General features: G+C 44.7%; 2 protein-coding genes across 7 annotated transcripts in view; both read right to left on the bottom strand.

The window, feature by feature from the left end:
* LOC123371255 (sodium-dependent phosphate transporter 2) overlaps positions 1 to 11,520 on the bottom strand; it is a 77,574-nt gene extending 66,054 nt beyond the window's left edge. The window contains exon 1 of one of the 4 annotated variants that reach the window (XM_045018637.1): positions 11,503 to 11,520. The gene's annotated coding sequence lies outside the window, so the exon portion shown is untranslated. Of the gene's footprint in view, positions 1 to 10,492; positions 10,600 to 11,270; positions 11,480 to 11,502 lie in introns of those variants that run through there. The other 3 variants (XM_045018634.1, XM_045018636.1, XR_006579733.1) reach the window with 3 other exon arrangements.
* Positions 11,521 to 11,748: 228 nt separating this feature from the next.
* Positions 11,749 to 18,425, bottom strand: LOC123372061 (small integral membrane protein 19-like). 3 transcript variants are annotated; one of them, XR_006580076.1, is made up of 4 exons: positions 18,195 to 18,425; positions 16,850 to 16,974; positions 13,842 to 13,917; positions 11,749 to 13,254 (listed from the first exon to the last, which is right to left on the bottom strand). XR_006580076.1 is itself a non-coding variant. In XM_045020029.1 (3 exons), exons 1-3 carry the CDS (start codon positions 18,350 to 18,352, stop codon positions 13,190 to 13,192), a joined length of 348 nt encoding a protein of 115 aa, XP_044875964.1. In that variant the 5' UTR covers positions 18,353 to 18,425; the 3' UTR covers positions 11,749 to 13,189. The 3 variants fall into 3 exon arrangements, 2 of the variants coding, with proteins under 2 accessions (XP_044875964.1, XP_044875965.1); XM_045020029.1 differs by lacking the exon at positions 13,842 to 13,917; XM_045020030.1 differs by lacking the exons at positions 11,749 to 13,254; positions 13,842 to 13,917 and adding an exon at positions 14,349 to 14,560.
* Positions 18,426 to 18,544: the final 119 nt, after the last annotated feature.

The raw sequence follows: 18,544 nt of genomic DNA, 5'->3' as shown, positions 1-18,544 counted from the left end.
AGGTTGGCATTTATTCAACCAATTGCTTTTCCCTCCGGATCCACTCATAAGTTCACCTTCCTGTTTCCCCCACTTTGTGTATCAGTATCAAGAATTGATTTCTAGAGAAATGACCTTAAAATACCTTCCTTAAAAGCACTTGCCCCTCGTCCTCCTTCCCCTCCTGCAAGGGAGATCAACAGATCCTAAGGAATAATCAATAATGGTGCTGGCCCTTCCCCACTGCCCTTCACAAACCAAGAGGAACAAAGGTCCAAATCACATGTTGTAGCACAATGCTGCTCCCAGACCCCATAACCTCATCGACAATAGCAGAAATTCAAGCAGAGAAGTTTAATGTTGGGCCCTCACGACATTGCTACTGTCCAAGCAGAATAGCAGTAGTGATGGAGAGCTCTGCTGCCTTCAGCTGTGGCAGAGATACTCCTACGAGCAGTAAGAGCAACACTGGTTCATCAGTTTTAGGTCATTAATGGACTTAGCATGCTAAAGCTTTGGGATCTGCAGAAACAGAGTCAGGATAAAGAAATCTATTACAACACATAGGAGAAAAAAAACAGGAGTACTTGTGGCACCTTAAAGACTAACAAATTTATTGTAGCATGAGCTTTCGTGAGCTAAAGCTCACTTCTTCGGATGCATAGAATGGAACACACAGACAGGAGATATTTATACATACAGAGAACATGAAAAGGTGGAAGTATGCATACCAACAGGCAGAGTCAAATCAATTGAGATGAGCTATCGTTAGCAGGAGGAAAAAAAAAAAAAAAAAAAAATTTTTGAAGTGATAATTAAGATGGCCCATAGAAGGTGTGAGGAGAACTTAACATAGGGAAATAGATTCAATTGGTGTAATGACCCAACCATTCCCAGTCTTTATTTAGACCACAGTTAATGGTATCTAGTTTGCATATTAATTCAAGTTCAGCAGTCTCTCTTTGGAGTCTGTTTTTGAAGTTTTTTTGTTGCAAAATTGCCACCTTCAAGTCTGTCACTGAGTGGTTAGGAAGGTTGAAGTGTTCTCCCACTGGTTTTTGAATGTTATGATTCCTGATGTCAGATTTGTGTCCATTTATTCTTTTGCGTAGAGACTGTCCGGTTTGGCCAATGTACATGGCAGAGGGGCATTGCTGGCACATGATGGCATATATCACGTTGGTAGATGTGCAGGTGTACGAGCCCCTGATGGTGTGTCTGATGTGATTAGGTCCTGTGATGGTGTCACTTGAATGGATATGTGGACAGAGCTGGCATCGGGCTTTATTGCAAGGATAGGTTCCTGGGTTAGTGTTTATGTTGTATGGTGTGCGGTTGCTGGTGAGTATTTGCTTCAGGTTGGGAGGCTGTCTATAAGCAAGGACTGGCCTGTCTCCCAACCTGAAGCAAATACTCGCGAGGCCGTGCACTCTGGCGGATCAAATCAAGTTTGATATAACGCAGTTTCACCTAGAATGCGGTAAGATTTTTTGGCTCCAGAGGACAGTGTTATACCGAGGTAAAGGTGTATTTCTTACACTCTATATTTACCTAAAGCCAGAAAAAAAAATCTATCTTCCACATACAAGTCATGTAAATGTATCAATTAGAATAGTTATGGACATAGATTTTTCCAAGTCTTGCCCATGCACCAACTTCTATCAATGCACAGCTCATCACCAAAAAGAAGGAAAATCTCTGCAAGTTTATTTAATGGCTCCACTGCTGTTTAACACGACAGACATGGGTAAAGAGGATAGGTAAAGACAGTCAAGAACCCCTTCTCTCCACCCCATCTCTTCCCACCTCCGAAAACAACCTAAGCCCTCCTCTTCTTCTAGCCATCCTTTCTTCATCTTAAACACTAAAGAAATGGATGTGGGAGGCTTATATCAGCTACCAATTTGTGTTCCTAATCTAAATTTTCCATTGAAGTTGAGCTACAAAAAAAATGCCCTTTTTATGCTTAAGTTTTCTATCTGCTGTCAATAAAATGTATTTACTAAGCTACTGCTTGATTTTATAAAACTAGTGTCTCAAACTAATTCTGATATTGCTCAACATGGTCTACAGCAATATCTTAATATAGTAAAAGGGAGTAGGTTAAACGCACTCACAGCTCCATGCTGGTTAAAGTTCATAACAGCTGCTCTATTCATGGAAAGACATCTGAGAAACATGCCATAAATAAAATGATCACATGGAACCCCCTTGCACAACCAGTGTACATCTTTCTACCCAGGAATTTAGACTTCACACCCCACGGTGTCAGTCAAAAGAATATTACAGGCTATTCTTTCCAGATGATACAGGCGATATTTTAGTAAGCAGTACATCCACTTAGTGTTCAGTTCTCTCTAAAGATAACTTTCTATTTTGCATTACCAAAAAAAAAAGTCTCTAGGATAATAGATGTTGAGTGCTGTATTTTAAAAACCCTCACTAATGATCTGTGGAAAGGGGGAATCAATCTATATAGTTGCTGACTAGGATTCCGACCTTGCCAACACTTATGCACATGCTTTATTTTACACATGAATGTAGCCCCACATGTAGTTAGGCACATCTGTGCGTGTAGGACTGGGGCCCTAGTCAGCACCTTAATGAGACTACCCATGTGAATAGTTAAGCATAAGTTTATGCAGAATCTAAGTTTGTATTTATATATACAAAGTTGATTTTGCTTCTACCACTCCGATTTCACTAAATCCTCCTAGTTTAAATCAATCCTCTTCAGATTTCACCACTGCTAAACCAAGCCTCCTAAAATGTATCATTCATATACCTCTGCCAGGGAGGAGTTGTTTTTTTTAAAAAGGGATGTGTGGGTGTAATTGACAAGAATGCTGGATAAGTATTTGAAAAATGGGGAGATTTTTCAGTTATGAAAAGGTTACCAGGTTTTGCCACTGTGTATCTTAAATTAATAAAACAGGCTTGGCTCAGAAATTTAAAATTTTATCTATTGTTTTTCTAATTCAAGATTGGTTCCTTTGACTATTTGTCAAGTCTGTTAGTCTTGGAGTTTGGAATTATTTTTATTAAACTATAGTAACACCCTCAATTTTAGACATTCCACACAAAGGTCAGACGAAAAGCTAAGCTTTCATTCTTTCAAAAATACCTCGCTCCTAGCCCTTTACCTTGCCTAAAACCCTTCATAAAGATTGATAACACTCCCTACTGGCTGGCTAAATGCTCCCCGCACTTTCCACCTACTGGGGGAAGCAGCATTTTTTATTCCCCCATCTCACAGCAGCCAAAGCCCTTCATTTTTTTTACTCTTGGTATATCTTGCCTTCCTTACACCCTCTGCTGAAACAGCAGCAAAATCTTCCTCCCTTCACAACTTCCATCAGACAACTGCCATAGGCTTCAGTAACTCTGCTGGCATGCTATTAAGCTTTCAGTGCCTGCCCCTTCACCATCCCTCCCAAATGAGGGTATCCCCAGGAAGGTAGGAAGGAGTGTTTGTGCTGCATTCAGCATCTGAAGGTGACACCAGGAAACACCCTTCCCTTCCTCCCTCCCACCCCAGCCCTTATAACACTTGTAGAGCAGAACTGGAAAGCAGATGATCTTACCTCCACTCTCATGAGTCTGAAGCACTAAGCCTTCTATTCCTAAGCAGCAGCTGTCTCATGTCCACATCAAAGGCTACATCTTCAGTCAAAGAACCACCATGTCAGTGAACCAGGTTACAACATAAGGGCACCTCCTACCATGGTTAAAACACAGTCCAAGCATGTAATGTGGACAGAATAGTCTTTTACTCATTTCCTCAAACTATAGGCATGACTAAACTGAGACCTGGAGTGATCAGTCTTGTAGCCAGGTCTTCTCACACTACTGTTCTTGCAGTGCATTGGGCCAAAGACAGAAGGGAGCTAATTCTGCTGTGTTTCCCTCCAACAAAAGTTACTTCTTGCCCCACCCCGTGGAAGGCATGTAGTGATAGTCTTCTGTCTCTCACATGAGGAAGGTAAGTAGTGGCAAACTCTTCAACTCTCCCCTGCACAGGGGCTGGGCAGCAGAATATTCACCTTAGTGGGGGCTTGCAATTGCATCTTGCCCCATGGCTATGGCACTCCTGACCTCAGAGGAATTTTAAAAGAGGGAGTCATGCTTCAGGAAGCAGAGAATCATGAGACCATGACAAGCCTCCCTACTGATCACACAAAATTAGGCTGCTTTAGAAGGGGAGCACACTGGAGCCCAGCACAATCAGCTGGGCTTCTGGTCGATCCTGCCCATTCATATATGCATGTAAGTAAAATTATCGAGTTATAAAAAGATTCATAACAGTGTCAAAAGGAATCACCATGACTAATGATTTAAGGTTACAAAAGAGACTTCCGCACAAGGCATCCTGGGGTGAAGGCATCATTAATAGTATTTATTTGTATTTCTTAGTGCCTAGGACCAGGACCCCACTGTGCTAGGTGCTGTACAAACACAGAATAGAAACAATCCCTGTCCCAAAGAGCTTACAATCCAAGTATAAAACAAGAGACAATAGATGGATGCAGACAGGGGAGTACAAGTAAACCATGCAACAATACTGTTCAGCATGATAGGCTGTGATCTTATCAGGATTGTCTTCCCACTTTCAGAGCCCCTAGTGTTGTTTGACAGTGTAAGTCCTGCAGAGGTTTCTTCTGTGGTTCTTACAATGTATCACGTGGAAGCTTAAAACCAAGTTCTGACAGAGTTTAACATCTTGTAAGCACAATGCCCTGGAGCTCCTGGGCCATACCATGATTTTTGTAAGGCTTTTGATATGGTCCCACATGACATTCTCATAAGCAAACTAAAGAAGCGTAATCTAGAAATGATTATACAGTGGGTGCGCATCTGCTTGAAAGACTGTACTCAAGGAATAGTTAGCAATGGTTCACTGTCAAACTGGGAGAGCATATCTATGGGGTCCTGCAGGGGTCAGTCATGGGTCTGGTACTATTCAGTGTTTTCATTAATGGCTTGGATAATGGAGTGGAGAGTACACTTATAAAATCTGTGGATGACACCAACCAGGGTGAGACTGCAAGCACTTTGGAGAACAGGATTAGAATTCAAAACAATCCTGACAAATTAGAAAATTTGTCTGAAATCAACAAGATGAAATGCAATATGTGCAAAGTACTACAATTAGGAAGGAAAAATCAAATGCATAACTATGAAACGGGGAATAACCAGCTAAATGGTAGTTCTGCTGAAAAGGATTTGGGGGTTATAGTGGATCACAAATAGAATACGAGTCAATCATGTGAGGTAGCTGAGAAAAAGGCTCTGGGGTGTATTAACACAAATGTCATATGTCAGACTTGGAAGGTAATTCCACCCCACTCTACTCAGCACTGGTGAGGCCTCAGCTGTCTCCAATTCTGGGCACCACCCTTCAGCAAACATGTGGACAAACTGGAGAGTCCAGAGGAGAGCAACAAGGTTTAGAAAATCTGACCTATGAGGAAAAGTAAAAACAACAACTGGGCATGTTTAGTCTTATGAAAAGATGACTAAGGGGGGAACCAGTCACCTTACCACAAACTTCAAATATGTTAAGGGCTGTTATAAAGAAGATAGTGATCAATTGTTCTCCACATCCACTGAAGACAGAACAAGAAGTAAAAAGCTTGATCTACAGGAAGGGAGATTTAGGTTAAATATTAGGAAAACTTTCTAACTATAAGGGTAGTTAAGCTCTTCCAAAGGAGGTTGTGGAATCCCCATCATGGGATGTTTGAAGAACAGGTTGGACAAACTCCTGTCAGTGGTGGTCTAGGGTTACTTGACCCTGTCTCAACACAAGGGGTTAGACTTGATGATCTCTCAAAGTCCCACATTTCTCATCAGGTGTAAACTGGCATAGCTCCATTGATTTCAGTGGAGATATGCCAATTTACACCAGGCTGAGGATGTGACCGTATTAATTTTAGCAAAGCTTGAAATATGTCTGTGTGTGTCGGTAGGAATATTTCAATTATCGTAACTGGCAAAGTTCATTAGAAAACGTAAGCGCTCCTATATGATTGTTCTCACAAACAATACAAGTATGTGACTCCTAAGAACCACATTTGCAGCTTCATTAAATTTATAAGCTCTGCCAGAAGAATTTAGCTATGCACAATACTAAGCAAAACCATAATTTTAGTTATGACCAAAAGATTATTTTTACCACTCAAACAGAAGTGCTTAAATTAGGATAGTTAAGATTAGTTAAAATTATAGGACCTCATTTTCAAAAAAGCCTGGCACCTAACAGTTCCTATTTAGGCATCTAATTAAGTGGCCATATTTTCAAGAGCCTCAGCACCTAACAACTCCCCTGGAGAGCAGTGAGAGTTGCCAGACGCCGTGCAATTTTAAAAATCTAACCTGTAATTTACAGAAACTAGTTAATGTTTATAAAGTACTTTGAAGGCAGAAAGCACTACACTTGTTTAGTATTGCATCGCTTACCTTAGCTCTGTTACTTTTAGCATTTAATTCAATATTCTCAGACTGATGGTATCACTTCTTAAAAAACCCTGGAGTTGTGTGCAAAAAGCAAAGTTAAAAACATTTGCAGCCATAACCCTGGAACATCAATGTTACAGTTGAACAAAACCAGATTATGAAAGCTCTCCTTTACACACTTTCTGTGATTATACAGCACTACCTTGTATCTAGATTCCATAACATCTTTTTTATATAGGGCTGAGCAATCTAACAGGAAATATAATTATCCGTCTCTATGTAACATTCTCCAAAACAAATGCAGCTTACGTAAAACCTGGCACACCGTTTTTAAAAGATCACAAATATGTCCTGTCCAATGAGATCCAATAATCTAGTAAGAATAAAGTCAACAGGAAAATTAGTAATGAGACATCCTGTATGTTCTTATTAGTCAAGCTATTATGAATTGATGCAGGAAATGTGATTTATCATTTCAACACCAGATGCTACAATCTTACATATGTCCCTTTGTTGGTATAGATCTTTATTACCATGAAAGTAACTAGCTTTTTCACATAGTCAATATTGACAATTAACTGGTAAATGCTAAAGACATCTTACAAATGTATAATCTAAACTGTACATGTTTAAAAGTTACCTGCTGGCTGCTTTGTCTGCATTGTTAAGTTCAGAACAACAGTACTCTCCCTCACATCTACCCTAAACTATCACACAACATTAAATATAATACAGGAATCAAATGATGTAGTGAATGATTTGCTGAAATTTAATGTAGTATTACCCAACAGAGGGGAAAAAAATATAATCACTTCTCTCATTCATGGTTCAAGCACCATTCTTCACAAGCCACTACAAGTAGTGATTTCTTTACTGTAAAATATATATATTCTGGACAAGATTTCTCTCTTCTTGCTCCATCTTAAAATAACCAAACTATCTTGGCTCTTCAAAGTAAAGGTCATAAGAGCTAAACCTAATCTGCTTTAATATCTGTACCCTGATTCCATGAAAACAAACACAGCTTCATACTATTACAGAATTTCTGAACATTTCACAGTTGCTCCCAGCTCGGTTTAGCAGAAACCTGGAAAATTCTTAGCTACTGTACATAGAAAGATAATTTTGATTAGTAAATTGGAAAGATTTTTTAAAATATTTTATTAAAACAAACAAACAAGGAGTATTAGAGATAGTTGATAGACATAGCCACGCTTCCATTTTACAGATTAGTGAGTACCATGAAAGGGACTCCAGTTTTCCAAACACTATTTTTTATAATTTTAAACAAATCCAGAAAATTACAAGTATTTACTCAAGGATTCAACATCTTATTTCTCAGTCTGTAAGCCAGTTCTTTTCACTGATGACAGTGTGAAACTTCTGAAATCCAGTCATGAACCATCAGGACCTTTTCCATTTCCATTATTGTGAGATATGTATTGTACAGAAAAGGAATATTCAGAACTCTCTGCTTGTGTGAAGTTGAGTCATCTTCTGGAGGGGTATTAAAAAGAACCATCCATGGACCCAGTGGATACAGTATTTGGATTCATTTACTGTATTGTACACAGTATGTTGGATGCTTAACTATTGCCTGCCCATGTAACATTACTACCAACTAAAGGACAGTAATTTTGGTTGTTTCCACTACATTAATTTTGCAAGCCCACATTTCTCAATCCCTTCCCACACAGAGACCAATACATCTCTTTGTCCCTTTTTTCCCCCTTTTCCTCAACTAGGAAAGAAAGCAACTTCTCTACTAGTCAGTCTACACGGATGCTGGAACCAGGGACTTTGCAAGAGCCATCTTTAAAGGGAGAAATTGAAACTAGTCAATTTCACAAAAAGCAAAAATTATTTTGGTTATCTCTGCTCTGCCCATGCTCCCTAGCAACCCTTCTCCTCCCCTTCCTCCCTCCCCTCTCATCCCCTTCCTCCCTCCCCTCTCATTCCCCCAGCCCCCCCCCCCAAAAAAAAAACACCAAGGGGGAAAAACCCTCCCAACATTTTTGATTATTTAAAACTTGCATCTCCTATTTTGTGGAAAAACCACAAACAGGAGAAATTGACAGACTTCATGTGAAATAAGAGTGTACAAAGTGGAAAAAAATATATTTTCCTCTGATTTATTTCGGTTAAGGTAATGGACATTTTACTAGTAATACTAATAGGTACAATATTTTAGATGAGATTTAAGTTTCTAGTAAGATTATATTTAAAAGGTTATGTCAAGACTGCCATATTTCCATAAACTGTATTATAAAGCCATGGTAATCAACTAGCAGCTGTTCCCAAACTTTATTGGTTCATATACTACCTTCTTAAAAATTGTTGTGAAGTGAGTTGATAGAACATCAAATTCACGTACCGCCAATGGTTTACACACATCTGTTTGGGAATGCTCGAACTAGTGGATAACCTGTTCTTACTAACACAGATTCAGTGTGAAGGCAGACAAGGTCTATGCACAGTCAATCACACTACATCCCTAGCATTTGTTTTAGATAGGGACAGCATTTCCTACCTCTCCAGTCTTCTGATACAGGGACTGATTTTAATGAGAGACTGCACATTTTCATTGATAGTTAAGCATTTTATTCTCAAATTCCTTCAGAACTACTGGGTCTATATCATCCAGTCCTAGTGACTTGTTATTTTTCCAGTATCTCCTCTTTTGACATATCAGTCCCTGACAGTATCTGAACTTCCATGCCTAAAAATCATAGGTCTGGAGTAGGTCTGTGATGAAGCCTAATGCAAAGAATCATTAGTTTTCCACAATGTCCATTTCCTCTTAATTGCTCCCTTTACTCTTTGCTAGTTCATGAACATAACAATTCTCACAGGCTTCTTGCTTCTAGAAGCTCTTGCTTATTAATTTCTTATTTGTTTATATCTCTGGATCTTTGCCCTTCAAGCTTCCTCTTAATCCTCTTAATTTCCATTTACTTGCATTTGTTCTTTTCTATTGGTATCACATGGACTAAGGATAAATCTACACTAGAAACGCTGCGGCTGTAGCCAGGGCCGTCGAGAGCAGGTTCTGGCCCCAGTGAAAAACAATTTTCAGGCCCCCCAGCAAGGGCGGACCGGCTAAACAGGGCAGACAAAGGCAGGGAAGCTGGGCCCCCTTCCGGACCGCCAGGCCCCGGTAATTTATACCAGCTTCCCCCACCCCACTTTGGCCCTGGCTGTAGCATAGACATTTACTATAGCAATGGAGGGGGTTCTTCCATTGCTGTAGTAAATCCATCTCTCTGAGAAGCGATAGTTTGCCCACCCCAATCTATGGCCCATGGGCCGTTTTAAGCCGACCCTCAAGCTCCTGCTGCGGAGCGGGATCTGGGGCTTGTCCCCCTCTGGTGCTGCTGCCGGGGAGCAGGGTTGGGGCCACTCCACGCGGCTCCCGGAAGCAGCCGCATTGCCCCGCTCCAGTACTCCAGCCTGGAAGCAGGGTCAGGGACTGCCCCACATGGCTCCCAGAATCAGTGACATGGCCCCACTCTGGCTCCTATGCACTCCAATGGCCCCCTCCGGTGCTCCAATGGGAGCTGCAAGGGTGGTGCCTGTGGACGGGGCAGCATGCAGAGCTGCCTGGCCGTGCCTCTGCATAGGAGCCAGTGAAAGGACATGCTGCTGCTTCCCAGAGCTGTTTGAGATAAGCGCCCTCCGGAGCCTTCACACCTGAGCCTCTCCTTATGCCCCAACCCCCTGCCCCAGCCCTGATCCCCCTCCCACCCTCTGAACCCCTTGATCCCAGCCCAAAGCACCCTCCTGCACCCCAAACCTCTCATCCCCAGAGCCCACACCCCCAGCTGGATCCTGCACCCCAACCCCTGCCCTGATTCCCTCCTGCCCTCCAAACCCCTCAGCCCCAGCCCAGAGCACTGTCCTACACCCCAAACTCCTCATCCCCAGCCCCCTTCCCCAATCCATTTTGTGAGCATTCACAGCCCGCCATACAACTTCTATTCCCAGATGTGGCCCTTGGGCCAAAAAGTTTGCCCACCCCTGTGATAGATCAAAAGAATTCTTCTATCTACTGGCTTACACGGGGCATGAAGTTTTTCGCAGCCCTGGGCGATGTCCTTGGGCTGATCCCTTTGTTCCGCAGACCTGCCCTAACTTGAATAGTCTCCAGCATCAGGGTACAATTTTTAGTTTCCCTAATCCTGCCTGCATGGATTTTTTTAACTACATTCTTTACTTTAAAAAACACAGTCTAAAGGTTAGTGACCGGAGTTTGCTCCCTGCGCCTGGTCCCTGGCGGCGTGTCTCGGCACCATGACACGCACTGAAGCCGGCCCCGCGGAGAGAGTTGGGTTCGCTGGGGCCCACGCGGGCCCTGCTGTCTGAACACGGCCGGCCGGGGGGGGACACGACCAGGCCCTCGCGCGGCTGGGCTGTAAGTGCGGCTTGACACACCCGCTCTCGCTCCGGGGCAGCCTGTCCTGGCCGGGGGGCTGGCGGCACAAGCCAGCTAGTGCGCTGGGACCCTGCCCCCCCCTTACGGCGGGTCTCCTGCGCTCCCCCCACGCAGCCTCGCGCCACGGGCGGGGGCCTGGCGCCGGGGAGCTGAGGGGGGTTGTGGCGCCAGGCGGGGCCCCGAGGGCTAGTGAGGGCCGGGCTGGGGCAGCCCATCGCCCAGCGGGCTCCGGCCCGCTCCGCCGGCTGAGGAGCGGCGGTAACCTCCGCCCGGGGAGCCTGACTCCAAGCCCGCCCGCCCGCCCGCGCGCGGGACGCTGTGGCTCGGGGCGTTCCTCGCCCCAGGGCCGGACACACACCGGGGGGGGAGGGGCTGCGCCGCGCGCGCGGCAGCTCCTACTTACCGCCCAGCCGGCGCCTTCCAGCCTCGCGCTCGGCACAGGCACAGCAGCCTCCCGCAGCGCGCGCGCGCGACCCGGATACGGAAGCGCGGAGGGCCGCGAGGACACGGGCCCAGCGTCACTTGTGGGGGCCCCTGACTGGGCCCGGTGGCCGAGGAGCGCGCGCGCCTGTTAGGGATTGCGCCGCACGGGCCTGAGGAGGCCGCTCTCCCCCGCCCCGGCTCCTCGGACTGACCCCTCTCGCCCCCCGGCGTCACAGCCGGACACTCCCGGGTTCCGCGGGGAAGGGCTGGATCCGCAAGGGCCCGGAGCTCGTTCTTCACTCGTCCACCGCCATCGTGGAGAGCGGCTCTGGTCGCCGGGGGGCAAGGAAGCGTCACTCACTGCAGGGTGTCTCGGGAGCTGCATGTAAACGCCAGGCTCGTGTCCCCCAAAGCCCACTGCAGCCAAGCACATTTCTCAGAAAAGCTCTTCAGTCAACTTCAGCTCAATATGTATTTTACTATTCAATGCCATTAAACAAATTAAAACATAATACAAAAAACAGCATTTCACATACCCAGGAGTACTTTAAGAAGGGGAAATTAAGGCTGAAAATCAGGATAAACTTCCCAACATGAGATCTAATCTTCCAAAGGAAGATCCACCACTTGAAATGTACAAGTAGAAACTTTAGTATAAATACAATCCTTCACTAGCAGGACAGACAAATTAATACATTTCTTCAATCTCTAATTTCTCTGATATCCAACATGTTTACAAGTTTAACTTCCCCGCCCACTGAATATTATTTTACAGATGTATTCACCTGCATTTTTCCTGTCAGAATCATCATTTCCTCCCTCTATTTCTCTCTTTGTATTATTTCTCCCTCTGTACAGATTATAGTTTATACAGCTCTACTGGCATTTTAAAGGATACAAATCAGATTTTCTGTCCCAATCTGATCCTAAGAGACTCACCAGATTGCACTGGCTGATAACTGCCCCTGGGACTGGGGGAGGACATAAGAATGGCCATACTGGATCAAACCAATGGTCCATCTTCCAACAGTGGCCAATCCCAGGTGCTTCAGAGGGAATGAAAAGAACAGGCAATCAAGTGCTCCAGCTAGCCACAGAGAGACCTCACTTAGCTAGCTGGTTTATTGGAGTCCTCTCTAATTTTAATAATCTTTGCTACAGCATTTCAATATACAGTCCTTTAGCAAACAAGACTTATGTACTACCCTTCTGATCTTAGCTTTCATTAAAGCTTTAGCATGGAAAAGATGCAGTACTATAATTATGCTCTCCGTACAGATGAAAATTTCATTTTTTTCCTTTTTTCCATAAGGCCAATGATATAAATTTCTGGCTCTCAAGAGCTATTCATTTCAGCTGTGAATTTACAGCAGCACAATTATGTGTATTGTAAGTGTTCTGTAGTCCCTGACAGCAGAAGCCAATGGTGTTCAAATGAGACATACAACTTGGCAATGTTCAGGCACATAGGCACTGCATGACTTTTCCATGTGTTCCCCTAAGAAACCATCAGAGGAGGAGACAGACAGTAGAAACTTACCCAATAACCCCAATGTCCTCTACTGCCATGTTGCAAAAATACCCCTGGTTCAGCAAAGGAGCTGCCCACCAAAGTATTGGCAACAGTGGAAACCACTGGAACATTTTGAACATCTCTTTAGTATGGACTACAGCCATCTTCCCTCAAGTGTTTCTTTGAGCATTTCATTTTTAAAGAATCAGCAGATGTTCGGTAAGTATCTAAACAGGTCCAAAGAAAAGTTTCCAAGAAATATATTTATAGGAGAGGGTTTTTTAAAAAACATATGCCATTAAAGTTCCTTTGAAAATGACTCCATACCAACTCTCCTGTCATTATCAGCACTGTAAAAATTGCTTGAGTTCCCATAATTTGAGACTTCATTCCATTAAGAGCTGTACGCTGTCAGTCTGTTTCTGTGGCGGCTGCTGGTCATACTTCCTTGCTGGAAAAGAGTTAAAACATAATTAAATTATGTTATCCCTTATACTCTACAAAGGCATGGTGATCACTGGGAAGGTGGGTTTAATAGGAAGAGTAGCTCTGGTATGAGACCAGTCTTGGTCTGTAATTTAAATAAATGTTTCATTGAAGGAAAACTACTGATTTCATTAAATTTGAAGGCAGTAACTACTCAACAAAAATTAGATGTTATGTTCTACTTAAACTGACATGGTGTAAGAACCCTTAATGCCACAATTTGTTATTTTTTAATTGAAGACAACAGTAAAGGATGCAAATATATATACACAACACTGCTGAGAAGGTTGTGTGGGCATGAATCAATCTATTACAACTTGTAAAATATTCTAATTAGTAAAAATATAGTCCCACTCTCTGTGACTAAAAAGCTCTAGAGACTACTTAGAAAAAAAGGATTGGCCAAGTTTATTACCCGGTGGTAATTTAAACAGCTTCTAATATGCCAATTGTGACCATGAAGCAAAGTATCTCAGCCTGAGATAAACTATTTATAAAGACAGCTCACAACTTCAGAAGGGGTGGGAGAGTGGGGCACTCAATCCAGCTCACCTGTTCTGGAAACCCAGAGGGTAGACTTAAGACATCCTAATGAAAGCCAGGGAAGATGGAAAGGAGAGTTGTCACCCTAGGTGGGAAGGGAAACATCTGGGATACATCCTGAAATCTTTCAGTCACAAATGTAGACAGAAAGGGGAGAGGATCTCCCTAAATTTTTTCTAAACAATTACCTCTATATCTTCAAAGGCAATTAAAGTACTAGCAAAACTCATAGTGGTGAGAAACTCTATCTATTCCACTCTGTGAGGTATCCAGTTGCCAGTGAGCACAAGTCGCATTATTTGGCAGTGATTTGAAAGCAGAAGCTACCATCAGCATCAGCTGTACACAGCAGAATGCACGATGAAGGCTGCTTTTAAAAGAGAACTGGATAAATTAATGGTGGTTAAGTCCATAAATGGCTATTAGCCAGGATGGATAAGGAATGGTGTCCCTAGCCTCTGTTTGTCACAGGATGGAGATGGATGGCAGGAGAGAGATCACTTGATCATTGCCTGTTAGGTTCACTCCCTCTGGGGCACCTGGCATTGGCCACTGTCGGTAGACAGGATACTGGGCTAGATGGATCTTTGGTCTGACCCAGTACGGCCGTTCTTATGTTCTGAACTACTCCAATAGGCGAGTGCAGGTACACAATGGTTCAATACCTTTAGTCAAATTTCTCTCCAAAGACTTCTCCCCAAATGGATATGCCTTTCAGGGACCGCCTCCTGTGATGACATTGCTCAGACTTACTGCCATTGACCCATTGAGACAGTCCTGGCAAAACCTATACTGCCAATTTATATATACTCAGAAGTTATAAGGAAACAATGCAAAGTTATGGTTCCCACAGCAACTCTAGCTATACTCTTGCATATATATGGTATATTTTATTACTGTAGATCAAATTAATGCATAAGTGCTATATGGCCATTGTGGGCCTGGTGAGAGGAACCCCCAAAAACTTACTTTCTTCTAACAATCCTTTTCAGAAGGTATACACTGTAATAGATGCACACATTTGGGTTTTGTGCTTCTAGTCTAAAACCAGCTGAAAACTCCCATACCTGAAGAGTTTTGAAGGATGCTAGCTCCCAGTGTAATGGGCTCCCTGACACTTCCAGCTGCCATGGAAGTTTGGAGTATCAACATATCAAACATATCTCCAACTATGCAGGGAAAGCAGCTGGAAGGTGACAAGGATCTATTACAATTTGTACCTTATGAAAATAATTCCACCCACCCCACCTATATCAACAGTTGTAAAATAATCCCCCTCTTGGAGGCTACAAAGTTCAGAGAGGTCTCCACAGAAAGAGAAAAATAGCACCCAAAGGATCAATGAATAAAAAAGTTAAACTGCCAATTGCAGTTTTCCAGCACCAATTTGGAGTAAATAAACCACTCCTAGAACCATCATCATAAATATCCCACATCTACTATGGAAACATCCCATCATTCTCCAGCTAAGTGGGGGGAGGAAGAGGAGCAGTATCAACCCTGCAGTATGTAAGTAAAGGTATACCACCACCACAAAGTGCTGAAGAGTTTTCTAGAAACAGAATCCTTTCCCCATAAGACAAGAACTTCTAAAAGGTAAGCACTCAGAGGAGCATAGGAACCTGTTAACCAGAGATCATGACTGATACTGACCCACCCACTCAGTTTAGGAACCATCTATCAGTGAGTGAGTTCATCACAAAGATCAGTTCAGCCAGTCTGCAATCATGCTGTTCCTTGCCAAAAAAGTAACTCAGAATACATAGGCCCATCAATGGCCATTAGCTAAGATGATCAGGGTTGCAACCACATACTCTGGGTGTCCTAAGCCTCTAACTGCCAAAATCTGGGAGTGAATAACAAGGGATGGATCACTCAATAATTGCCCTGGTCTGTTCATTTCCTCTGAAGCATCTGGTATTGGCCAGTCAGAAGACAGGATACTGGGCTAGATGGGCCATTGGTCTGACCTAGTATGGCCCTTCTTATGTTCTTAGTTTGTGGGACACTAAAAATTCCCACACCAGAAGGGCAGTAGGATATGGGAGATGTGATCCTGTCCTTCCTTGCTCATTCATAGATTAGATGGTGGCCTGATTTTAGAACTGAAACCACCTTTTAGACGCCAGAACTCAAAAACACTAGATATTTCTTGGTCATCTACCCTTTCATAACTGTGTATGGTTCTTATTCATTGGGGTGGTGGGATGCCATCAGGGAGCTTTTTGAGGCTGATTCTGAGGGTGTGCCTGAGATGGGCCAAGTGTCAGAGCAGCCCCTTGGAGCTCTGCTCTGCCACACTGTCTCCTATGCCAATCTGGGGGTGGCTGGTGCAGCTCTGACAGCTACATACCAATGAAGAGTTGCCCAACACCAGGGAAATTCCCTGATGACCATTTATGGCCAGATCCCACCTCCCTTGTGCCATCTGAACAGATACAGTTGGTATTGTAATAAAGAACTGGGAACTGTTGGTACACATAAATAATACACATACAATAATAAAACTTTCATGGAAGCAAAGTTAGGCCAATGCTGAGAGCCTATGAAAATCCCACCTTGAGCTCTTTGCAGTTATAAATACTTCTGTTGCACATTAGTATTTGGAGGTCAGACTAGATGATCATAATGGTCCCTTCTGGCCTTAAGAGTTATTTCTAATTGCCACATTAGATTCATTACCCATAGTAGGGGCCTGATTCTGCAATGTGCTGCACATGGTGAATTTGCATAGAGCCCTATTGAAGTTATCATATTTCAGGATCAGAGCCTTACATGAGAGTTGCACATGTGTGAGGACAGAACTAGGCCCTTAGATTTTCCATAATTGTTAGTTTCTGACAACGTAGAGCCTTTCACAAAATAGCTCAGGGCACCCTCAGTGTAAGATTCTGGGTTTTGTTCTACTCGTAATACAAAGAGCTACAGTGTCCAAACATTTACTCCATTTTAAAACATGCATCTTTCTTTAACTATTCAGGAATCTGGACATCGCAGAGGTGAGAGCATGATCTTACCGAGAGAATACATCTCTAATTGTTGTCGTAAGCGAATTTTTTTCATACTATCATAAAAGTTTGGCTCTGACGGTGCCTCTGCTGTAGGAGGCACTGTGAATATTCGCATGATCTTCCTTTTATTCCTAAAATATAGAAAGGAATATTAAATAACTTGCAACACAATATTTCCAAGTATTTAAAAAAGAGTATCTTCCAGGGTGTTTATTTACAAGCTAAGTATTAAAAGACTACCTTGAGCACAACAAATTTCATGTGGTAGGAATGGGGCTGAGGGGTTTGTAGTGTGGAATGGGGCTCAGGACTGGGGCAGAGGGTTGGGATGTGGGGGAAGGGGGGCACTGGCTGGGTGTGGAGGAGGGGGCTCAGGGCTGGAGCAGAGGGTTGGGGTGCAAGCTATAGGGTGGGGCCAGAGATGAGAGGCTTGGGGTGCAAACTGCCCCAAGGCTGCAGTGGGGAGTATTCCCTCCCAGCCCTCTCTTGCCGCAGCAGCTGCGGACTGGGTGAGGGGCTCCTCTCCCCAGGAGCTCTGGTGGGCCTGAGCTAGGGTTCCTCTCCCCCACAGCTCTGGTGGGGCAGGGCTGGGGGAGAGGCACCTCTCCCCACCTGCCTGCATGGCCCTTGAGAGCTTGCTGTACAGCCAGTTTACAGTGAACGTAGGTTCAGAAGGGCTAGTGGGGGGAGACAGACTGGGGAGCTAGAGAGGTGACAGCATTGAGCTGGGGGCTGCAAGGGAGGGGAGAGGGCTGCAGGGACACATGGGGAAAGGGGCAGATATGCATGCCTGAATGGGACAGGCTAGGGGTCAGCCATGGTGGATGCTCCCCAACAGTCCTTCCCCCTCTTAAAAAAACGGTTCCATACTTCTCCCACCCACATCCAACAACCCTACAGGTTTACTCCCAGGCTCCTTTCCTCTCCCTGAGCTCCTCCATCACCATGGCTCCCCAAAGACCTTGCACTGCTTCTGAGGGGTGCAGGAAATAGATTTCCGTATTGTAGCCTAAATAAATTATTACTGAAAGTTCCGAATTAATATGCCTCGGCAGGAATCTATTTGTCAAGCAGCCGTTTCCTGAATCTCGTGTTGTTGTTCTCTGTAGTGTTGATAACACACTTGCAGGCAGGTCTTGTGAAACACCTCACCCAGCTCATTACAGCTGGCCCGATGACAGGGTGCTTGTCTGACAAATACATGATGCACCATTTTAAGTTTTGTGTTGGCACAGAAATCCCCGCGGTGCCTGCGTGCAGCCCCCCCGGGCAGGGCAGGGCAGGGAGGAAAGGCCCCCGGCCCCGGCCCCGGCCCCGGCACTGCGCTGGGCGGGGGGTCCCCTCCCCTCACCGGCGGGCGTAGACCAGCAGCGCCAGGCTGGCCAGCACCACCAGCAGGTAGACGTTGGTCGCCTCGTTCCAGGCCTCGTGCACTGAGTAGTCGATGGCGTCGCTGTCGCTCATGACACCGGGCCCCGCGGCGCCCCCGCCCGCGCCTACCGCTGCCATAAAGCGCCGGGGCGGAAAGCCGCGCCCGCTCCCCCCGGGTACACAACACTGGAGCGCACCGGACGTGAGGTCACGGGTCCCGAAGTCACTTCCGGGGGCGGGGCTATGTGGCGGCTGGGGGCGGGCCGCGCGGGCTGAGGCGCCCCTGGCCGGATCAGGGTGAGGCGCTCGCGAGGGGGCTGCCGAGAAGGC

Source organism: Mauremys mutica, chromosome 5, assembly GCF_020497125.1.
Source record: "Mauremys mutica isolate MM-2020 ecotype Southern chromosome 5, ASM2049712v1, whole genome shotgun sequence".
Classification (NCBI taxonomy): Eukaryota; Metazoa; Chordata; order Testudines; family Geoemydidae; genus Mauremys; species Mauremys mutica.
This window is presented reverse-complemented; position numbering and strand designations above follow the sequence as displayed.